This window comes from Vombatus ursinus, unplaced genomic scaffold, assembly GCF_900497805.2.
Source record: "Vombatus ursinus unplaced genomic scaffold, bare-nosed wombat genome assembly UNPS02015255.1, whole genome shotgun sequence".
In the NCBI taxonomy this organism is placed as follows: Eukaryota; Metazoa; Chordata; class Mammalia; order Diprotodontia; family Vombatidae; genus Vombatus; species Vombatus ursinus.
This window is the reverse complement of record NW_020955033.1, coordinates 26,314,312-26,324,238: the sequence shown is the minus strand read 5'-3', so window position 1 is coordinate 26,324,238 and position 9,927 is coordinate 26,314,312. Positions and strand designations below refer to the sequence as shown.

General features: G+C 33.2%; 1 protein-coding gene across 2 annotated transcripts in view; it reads right to left on the bottom strand.

The window, feature by feature from the left end:
• Positions 1–9,927, bottom strand: part of LOC114031801 (rho-associated protein kinase 1) — a 143,923-nt gene that overhangs the window by 55,957 nt on the left and 78,039 nt on the right. The window contains exons 10-13 of one of the 2 annotated variants that reach the window (XM_027846938.1): positions 8,807–8,966; positions 4,773–4,839; positions 1,250–1,338; positions 315–363 (exon numbers count right to left, since the gene is read on the bottom strand). In XM_027846938.1, coding sequence (XP_027702739.1) covers positions 315–363; positions 1,250–1,338; positions 4,773–4,839; positions 8,807–8,966 — 365 coding nt within the window. The remainder of the gene's footprint in view (positions 1–314; positions 364–1,249; positions 1,339–4,772; positions 4,840–8,806; positions 8,967–9,927) is intronic. The other variant, XM_027846939.1, reaches the window with a different exon arrangement.

The window sequence follows — 9,927 nt, the reverse complement described above, 5'->3', positions numbered from 1 at the left end:
AAAAAAATTTTTTTTTAAAGAAACAAAGCGGTCAGGGAATTAAGGTGATACTAAATATTTACTTCATAACTTTTAATTAATTATTGATTATAAACATATTCTGTGACCCAAATTGTAGTTACATACTACAGGTCTTAAAATCTAGCCCTCTATTTCATAGTATGACTTTGGGTCAAAAGGTTAATGAGCCTTCACCATAAGCTAACCTTCTATTTAGTATTTCAATATGTAGGTTTTAAGTTAAATATTGCTATGAAATAGCAAAACAAATTTTCACATTGAAAAATTTTTGAAGATCAAAAACCCAAACCTACCTCTTCATCCAGTTCTTTCATTATCTTGTCTAGTTTTATGTTTGAAGTTCTACAAAACAAAATTGGGTATAATGAAAATACAATCCTTTCTTGATTATTTGGAAACTGATTATCAGTACCTGTCTCCCCTCTTGCTATTTGCATTTTGGCTATTTCATCAATCATTGTCAATTTGATGGAAGATTAGGTAAGGAAAAAAAAACAATGATAAACTTCAAATAAATACTGGCAAAAGCAAGGTTTGGGAATTATCTTTGTATTTCATTTATACAACAATATCCTGTTCTGCAATGACAAGGATATCATTTCAATTCTCTGTTATTTCAATCAAGAAACATTTATAGGTCATCTTTGAGCCCCCTACTATGTAGTTACTATAAAAAAAAAATGCTTTCCTTTAATTATACTAGTATTAAGCCAGTAGAAAAAATGGTGTAATGCTATTGAAGATCACAATAGAAAACAGGGTGTTTCAATAGCATAGCTATATAAGAAATATATTTAAATCCAATCTTATAATGATACTGTCCATTTTACAAAGACACTGTTTCTTTAAATTTGTTCCTTCAGTCTGCCAACCAACACTGCACAGTTAACTATAGTACTGTACTAAATGTCACGTAGATCAGTGCAGTGTAGATCATGTAGGTAATTTTAAGAGTCATGCCACGGGAAAAAAACTGCATTTCAAATCTTTGGGAGAAAATATCTATAATAATTCTAACATAAGCAAATATTCATTTCCACTTCTTGAGTAGACATACTTTAAGAGTACATATTCACACTGGCAACTTTTAAATATTCATTTCACAACTTTAAATTGATTATAAACATTTTCTATGACCTTTATTGTATTTACTCAGTATAGGCTTTAAAATAAGCATCTCCTACAGAATTTAAAGTCTGTAAGATATGTTATTCAAGTTTAGTCTCACCTGCACTTCTGCTCCATTTCATCTTTTAACTGTATTTCATTATGCAGTTGTTCTTCCAGCTTATAGATTGTGTTTTGCAAACTTTCCTGCTTTAAAGAATGACATTTCATTTTTTACAAAAAACAGAGCATTCTAAGAGTATTGAATCAAATTGATAAAGTTAAATCTCTACTATTTAGAAGCTAATTATTCCATTGTAGATTTTTCTGCCTCTTTTTTGCTTGTCACATTTTAGATTTCACTGTTTGCAGTTCTGTCGGAAGGTTATTTAGATAAGGTGAACTGAAATTCAAATCAATAAATTTTCCAACTTTTTTGCTTTTATAAAAAATTGATAGAGGTTCTGGTTGAGGTTAAAGACATAACTGAAACTAATGGACAAACGAGACCTCTAAAAAACCAGTGAGTTTTTATAAGAAACTGATATTTAAATAAATGTAGTTATGTTTATTTGTAATTTATAGTGAAATATACATTTATCATATAAAGAAACCAGGTTAACCTAAACTGGGAACCAAATTTGTTCCTGTTTGAGAGAGAAAAAAATGAGCTCATGTTCATTCACATATATTATCATACTAAAAAGGTAGTTAGAAAAGCTAAAGATCACATGTATCACAATATCCTGTCCTGCAATGACAAGGATATCATTTCAATTCTCTGTTATTTCAATCAAGAAACATTTATAGGTCATCTTTGAGTCCCCTACTATGTAGTTAGTATAAAAAAAAAAAAGCTTTCCTTTAATTATACTAGTACAAAGCCAGTAGAAAAAATGGTGTTATTTCAATCAAGAAACATTTATAGGTTATATCAACTATACGTAATGAGCTTCAGAGGATTTCACTTGGCTTACTACAATGCCTTCAGATCTAAACATGTTAGTATGGAAATATAACCCGTAAACATCTTTAACAAAGCTCTGCCAAAATGCTTTCAATCTAGGCACTAGATAAGGGGTTGTTAACCTTATGTCCACTGGCAAACTTAATTCTGAAAAAAAAGATTCTGATAATTGTATTTCAATATAATCAATTTCCTTTGTAATCCTATGTATTTTATTTTATGCATTTAAAAATATTTTTAAAATTCTGAGAAGATATCCAAATAGACTTCACCAGACTTCCAAAAGAGTTCACAACACCAAAAAGGTTAAGAACCCCTATCTAGATGAATTTATATCTTTCAAAGACAGTAAAGAAAAAAAAGGCAATGCCAAGGGACACTTGACTGACACGAATTATGATCACTGTTAGTCTACAGAATGGTATTAGAGGAACCTATGGAAAAATTCAGTTAGGCAGTAGGTCACTATATACGTCATGAGGTGGGTTACAGAATGACTAGACAAGAAGCTCCAGCGGTCCCTTCTTTTCTTCAGTCTCCACCTATTCCTTCCCCTTAGCTGGACCCAAGGAGTACAGCCCAAGTTAAAGTAAGTGTGCTGACAGCTAAGAAACTCAAGATCTCCCTGGGTAGGTAATCCTGTGCCCATATGAAGTGGTATAATCTAGTGGCACAGTCTTCTTTTCAGTTACTGTAAGGAAAAGATGCACAAAACAAGAAGAATAAAATAAAATAAAATTCTCTAAAGACTTGAGAAAATGCATTTCTCTCCTTCTTTGCAGAGGGACAGAACTATGGGTGTAAAATACTGTATATGCCATGTCAGATTCAGTTAATGATATTCTGGTGAATTTTGCGGAACTTTTTTTCTTTTTCTTCTTTATTCTTTGCTACAAAGAATGGCTCACTAGGTGGGAGAAGGGGAAGGGATATATTTTGAAATAACAAAATTGTAAAAAGTATCAATAAAAACATTTTAAAACACTCTTTTCTAGTTTTAGGTGAGATTACACTGAAAATTACTAGGCATTTTGGCAATCTGGTACTCAGGATTGGTCAAGCTTTGCATTAAGACCATAGTACATTTTGCAACTTGGAGTAAAAACAATCATAATACTTGAAAATGTTATTATTCTCCCAAGTATGAAAAACTGAAACTGACTTTCAAAAAATCTTATTTTTGAATTAAGTTTCAGCACCACTTGTACCTTCAAGAAGCTCACATTTTATCAGACAGATACAACACAAAAATCAGCAAGTGCACACATGGTAACTTGGAGAATGAGAAATCACTAGAAACTAGGGGACAGGGAGATGGGAGAGAGGTCATAGCTAGCATTTATATACTACTTTAAGGTTTGCAAAACATTAACATATGTACATATATGTATACACAGATACAAAATCTCCTTTGATAATTAGAACAATTCTTAAGAGCCAGGTGCTTGGGGTAGCTAGGTGGAGCAGTGGATAGAGCACTGGCCCTGAAGTCAGGAGGACCTGAGTTCAAATCTGGCCTCAGACCAAACACTTGACACATACTAGCTGTGTGACCCTGGGCAAGTCACTTAACCCCAATTACCTTAAAAAAAAAAAAAAGAGCCAGGTGCTAATATCATCCTCATCTCAGAGATGAATAAACTGAGGCCGAGAGAGTTGAAGTGTCTTGCTCAAGGTACGAAGTGTAAGCTGTTAAATATACCACTGAAGATGACTGGCCAAGGACAAAGTAGTTCAGTCAAGCATTTAAAATTCCAGTAAGCCTTTAACTTCATAAGGAGATAGCAGTTATCTAATCCTATCTTCTGTAGACTCAAGGTATTTTAAATTCTAAACCTCCTAAAGAGAGATTCTAATTTGCTTTTGCAATTACTATGCAACTAAATGTTCTATTATGTGTGGAAGTCAAAATGGTGCACTACAATGAACTATAGACTAGAAGAAGTAAAAAGACACAGGTTCTAATTCCAATTCTGCTAATATTATCAGAGTACCCTTGTGCAAGTCACTTAACCTCCCTGGACCTCTCAGTCTGCCTACCTGAAAAAGGGGGTGAACAAGCTGATCTCCAAGGACTCTTAAGGACAGTAAATCAAGATCTAGACCTTTTATGTTTTTCTTTTATTCCATCTCCCCTGCCAAATGCTTCAATTCATTTTTGGATAAAAAATATCAGGGAAAAGGGGAAGAACTACACAATTAAACATGGTAGAAACAAAACGTGTTGTTTCTCACCAGTTAATCACACACCATTATTGACAAAGAGTTTGATGAGTTGTAGGCTCCCAATGCAGCAGGGATAGGAACAAAAAGGCTACTGGAGAGCTGTTCCACTAAGTAAGTGTGATCCATGCCTCAGATGCCTTTGAAAAATATGAGTTAACAGAAACAATTCCTATTTGCACTCACACATCCTAACAAGGCAATTCCTTTCAAAGGAATGTTACCTCTCAAAGGCAGTATTTATGTTTCAATGAACTAAATTTGTCAGACTCTAAACTCCTAGAATTAAAAAGATGCCTTGGAAAGAAGTCCCACAGTCTACTTTTACTGAATAATTGCCTAACCACGAAACAACCACCTTAGCTCACATTCAATCACCTTTAAACCATATACATAGTACTTCCCACTTCCACCCCAAATCAAAGCCAACTAATAATCATAAGGAAATACATACCAAGCTTTTATCCACATTGGAGGTGGTCCTATTATCATTAGGATTTGCTGAAGATACTGATAAATATCTAGGAGAGAGGGGCATAAGAAAGGTTTTAAAGGTTATTTTAGAAGCCAGTATCAATGATCAAGAATTGAACCTATTGCATATTCAGTACTATGCTAAAGGTATTATATAAGAACAAATGTAAGGATACAGAAATGAAAATTAAAACATAACAAAATAACACCTTAGGGTCCCCAAAGTTAAAAGTCAAAATTGATATCATAGGCATTAAGATATTGATTACCTTTCTTCTTTTCCTGACCATCTCTTCATCATGCTGCTTGCTATCATTCTCAATCTTTCTCTTCCAGACCCCAATTTTGAACACTATCTCAGACTCTCCCAGCTCCAACTGGTAGACTTTTACCTTTATCTTGCCCAGAAATAGGCTTTCACTCCAATTCTCATCCATCTCCACACATGCCACCATGTGTTGTTTCCAGATTCCAGCTCCCCTTTAAGTGCTATCCTCCTTTTGGAATATAAGCTCCTTGAGGGCAGGGACTTGTCTCATATACTTGGATTTCTACTGCCAGAGCTCAGCACAGTGCCAGGCACATAGTAACCCCTTAATAAATATTTTATCAGTCTACTATCATTGAGTAAAATAAGATAATCTAAACTCCTACTACCTCCCGCTTAACCCCTTAGGACTAAACCAAATTTTTCAGGTATTACTTATTCTTGTAACTTCGGAGGTAAAAGGTGTATGGAACTTGAAACAGTAACCTCAACCCTGTTAGAATATCAAATATTCTGGAAAAAATAATACAACAAAAGTTTCTAGGTGACTCTAGGAGTATCAAGCAGAGGTCAAAGCCCTTGAAACCCTCAAATATTGGTGTAATGCAATGTAACTTCAAGTAAACAAAGTTACACATAAAGGGAAGGGAGCTGCTTTGAGAGATGGACACAGGAAATACTAAAGTAGCATCTGTCAGGGATCATTCAGACAGGATCCTGATATACAATGGGATGTTTATTATATGCCTTCTAAGCACAGTCTCCTTCAACTCTAAGATTCTATGAAATAGCTTTACGTCAGTCTCTCTAGTGAATTAACAAGTGGGAAAAAGTTTTAAATACAGTATGGAAAATGCAAAGAAGTTCCAAGTGCTAAGTTTCCTCCTCCTTTTCCAAAATGGTTCTTTTTTCCTCCCTGTGTTGTTCTGTACATTTACTGGATTTTTCTGGAGGAGAATAGAATAATTTAAAATTCCAGAAGATAAAGGGAAGTGTAAAACAATCAGACTTTCTGCCTGAGTGCTAATCACAGCTTTCACTGTGAAGGCTAAGCTACAATTCAGTAGTAAAAGTTTTTTCCATCTTGATTACAACACATCTGGCTTTTACAACCTTCTATTTCACTTCAGAGAGAAGGAGGTTTAAAAAATAAACTTCATGACACTAACAGGTCTGATCAATACAGGCAGACTTTACTTAGGGAACATCTACAATATTGCTCGATAGATAACAAAATATGACAACAGAATGAATAAGTCAATGCTATCAATCACTGAATGTATATTTTTGTAAAGATTTTTATATACCAGGGATATTTTTATATACTAGGAATAGAGACTGGGCTTATAGTTTTCTTGTTATAGGAAACTGCTAGGTGACAAAACTCCCTCTATCAGTGCAGTTTGGGACCTTCTCTATGGCCATACATCCCTCTTCTTTTAATTATGAAGTTGAAGTTTTAAGTCCAAATGTATTTGATTTCATCTTATTAAAACTGGTCCAAAACTCTACCCTGTCAAAATATGTATATGTATCATACATATACACAGGTGTGTGTCTATCTGTTATCCAATGTATTAGCTATGTGACCTAGATTCTGTCATCAGCAGATATATGTGTATTATCTATACTCTTATCCAAATCACTGATAAAAATACTAAATAGTATAGGGCCAAAGCACAGATCTCTGGGACAGTACATTAAAGACCTCAAGCTGACACCAAAGCAGAGGATCTTTCCTCTCCTCAGTTAAGTCTCATATCTGTTACTTAGCTTCAAATGTTCATTGGTTTTTGTTTTCTGCCTATTCTGACACAGATCAGGATTCTCATTTGGATGTTCATACTCTTTTCTTCTTGTTTTTACATTGAAGTATTTCTATATTTTAAGAGCACTGTATCCCTCCTGATAATCTGGAAAGTGGAAAAGTATCTCAGTCTTTTACCTTCTCTTCAATGAAAGAGACTAGCTTTTACTTTAAGCAAAGATAACAGTTACTTGGCTGAGGCAGAAATACAAAACATTGTATACACTATATAGGTTACTGCAAAATTTGCCCTGCTTTCCACACTTCCTGGAAACGAGATCCTTAGTCCATTGTTGTTCTTGTTAGTAGCTCCTGGAGAACCCAAGGACAAGGTGTAACTGATAAAAAATGATAAAAAGCCAAGGGAGGCCCCTTTTTGGTGGAGGCTGGGGGGGAAAGAATTGGGTAGGATACTTGCAAAAGTAAAGGACTATGTGATTTTGGATTAAAGCTACTTCTCATTACCAGTGATAAATTCACCAAAACCAGAAGATAGCATTTATCAAAAGAATACTGGGTGTATTAGAAAAAAAGACTAATTTTTAAAAGTTCTGTTACCTATATTTTGATGTGGGATATTTTTCTTACAAACTACCAAAATGAGGTTTAACCATTTATTTGGTATTATAACAAAAAAGCCAATATTAATCTTGTAGATTTCATTATTAGAAGATATATAAAATAGTGTCAGTTTATTTTCTCATTTTTCTGAGACAGACATGAAGAGGATTTGGCATCTTTTATAAAAAAGATGCAGGTCAAAAAATGAAAATTTCATACTAAGGCTAAACATATGGAATTTAGGAAGCTTCCAAGGTAACAGAGTTAATTTTTTTTAACCTGCTCTGTTGAAATGGATATGCAATACTGAGTTAGATAGATCCTCTGATCAGGGGAAAAAAAAAAGTTTTTAAGATAAACAAGCTTATTTTTCAATAAACTGTCCAATTCAGTGAAATTTCTTGGTATTGTGCTAATTATTTATTTCTCAAAAGGCCTCAACTTTTCCAACTTTTCAATTATAGAATGTGATAGCTACAAAGGAGTTTAAAGCCTATTTAGTCCAACCAAATTCATTTTATATAAGAAAACTGAGGCGTAGAGAGGGAAAGTGATTTAGCTCCAGGTCACAGTCAGCCAAGATCATAATTCAGACTTTCTGATTATTGATTCATTGCTACTTCCACTAGAACATCTCACCTTCTAGGCACATTCTTGGGTATATTTTTTAATGCTATCTATGAGTGAGAAGAACTAAGCATTAAACAAAGAAATATTAGGGGCAATATGTTTTACATTTCCCCTTGTTTAATACAATTCGGGTACTTCTTTAGCAATTATAGTAAGCCACCCCGGTGTTTTGAAACAAGCATTAAATGTTAATGTTAACTGATTGGTTAAACCAAAGTTTAAGTCTGTTCAATATTAGTAGGCTAATCCTAGCATTATAACAATTAAGTAATCAAGTCAATGACACATATTCTAATAGAATAAAGAAGGCTTGCTCTTTGACTAAAGTTAAAGATGTATCCCAAAGAGCTAATAACTATGATTTTTCAAGGTACTAATTTAATGATAGCAAAACTTCAGGTTTCTGTTATTCTAAGATTTAACTTTTATCCAAATTCTTTGGATGTTAAAATTAATCATATTTTTTTTAATTTTAGCTATATATATATATACAATGCCCAAATGTGAGGGAAAACATATGTACTGTGTAACTCATAAAAGAATTTCTGAAAGGCAATGAGATTTTCACTAAATATGGAATAATATAAAAGAAACTAAATAGAAAATCCTGAAGCTTTTCTTGAAAAGACAGCAGGTGGATTTAATGTTACTAAAACAGCTTCCATGATCTGAAGTATTATTAAAATTATCAAATAATGATTTTGCTACACCTACAGCTGCTAATAAAAATACTTTTCAGAATGCTTACCTACGATTGCTATAATATGTAAATCCTACAAAAGGTAGCTGATTGCCAACAAAAGCTTTTGGAATAGGGAATGTTTCTTCATCTCCCTTGTCTTCTTCTAAGTCATCAAAATTACTAGTATCGATGTCACTACTGAGATCAGGTACAACAGGTGCAACAGCTAAGGATAAAAGAAAATTGGTTATTTGGCTAAGCAGCAAAATAAATGTCCACAAAGAATCAATCCAAACTATTGAGTTTCACTTTTTTCTAAGTAACGAGGTTGTTCAAGTCTCATGTGACAAATCTAAAATAATTACCAAAAAGCTATATAAGTATATTTCCAATCTACAGAAATTAAAGATGGAGTAAGACTGAATCCAGTTCCTGTAGTCATTCTGTAGTGAGTTAAAAAAAAAAAAGTGATGTGCTTCTCTCTACAACACCTTTAGTATCACATTTAGCATACAATCAAGTTATGGAATGACAATTATATAGCGGGTATCAGAAAAAAGATTTTTATTATATGGATGAACTAATATAGAGTATTAAATGTAACAAAGTCAGTAAAATATCAATGATATCACCCACCTTGTTAGGTTGTGATTGTAACAGGTTTTATGTACAAAATATTTCATTATAATGATCATCATTATAAATAGTTTTTATCTTTAATAATCATTTCATCCTAATTTTCTGAATAGATTGAAAATGGCATTCAGAACCAGTGTTTCAACAATAAACATCATGCTATTAATAATTTCTATTTCTTACATCTGATAGCTAATAATAATAGCTAACATTTATAAAGCACTTAGCCAACCACTGTGCTAAGCACTTTATAATTATTATCTCATTTGATCCTCACAACAACCCTAGGAGGTAGGTGCTATTATTATCCTCATTTTACATGTGAAGAAACTGAGGCAAACAGATGGTAAGTAACACCTAGTAAATGCCTGAGGCCAGATTTGAATGTAACTCTTCCTGACTCCAGGCCTGGCACTCTTTCTGGTGTACCATCTAGCTCAATAAAATGCCACCTAACCATTATATTATAAAAGTTAATATTGCTGTTACCTAATGTTTTATAATTAATCCATTCTTATTACATGAGATCATGAGAAATTGTGTGAATATTC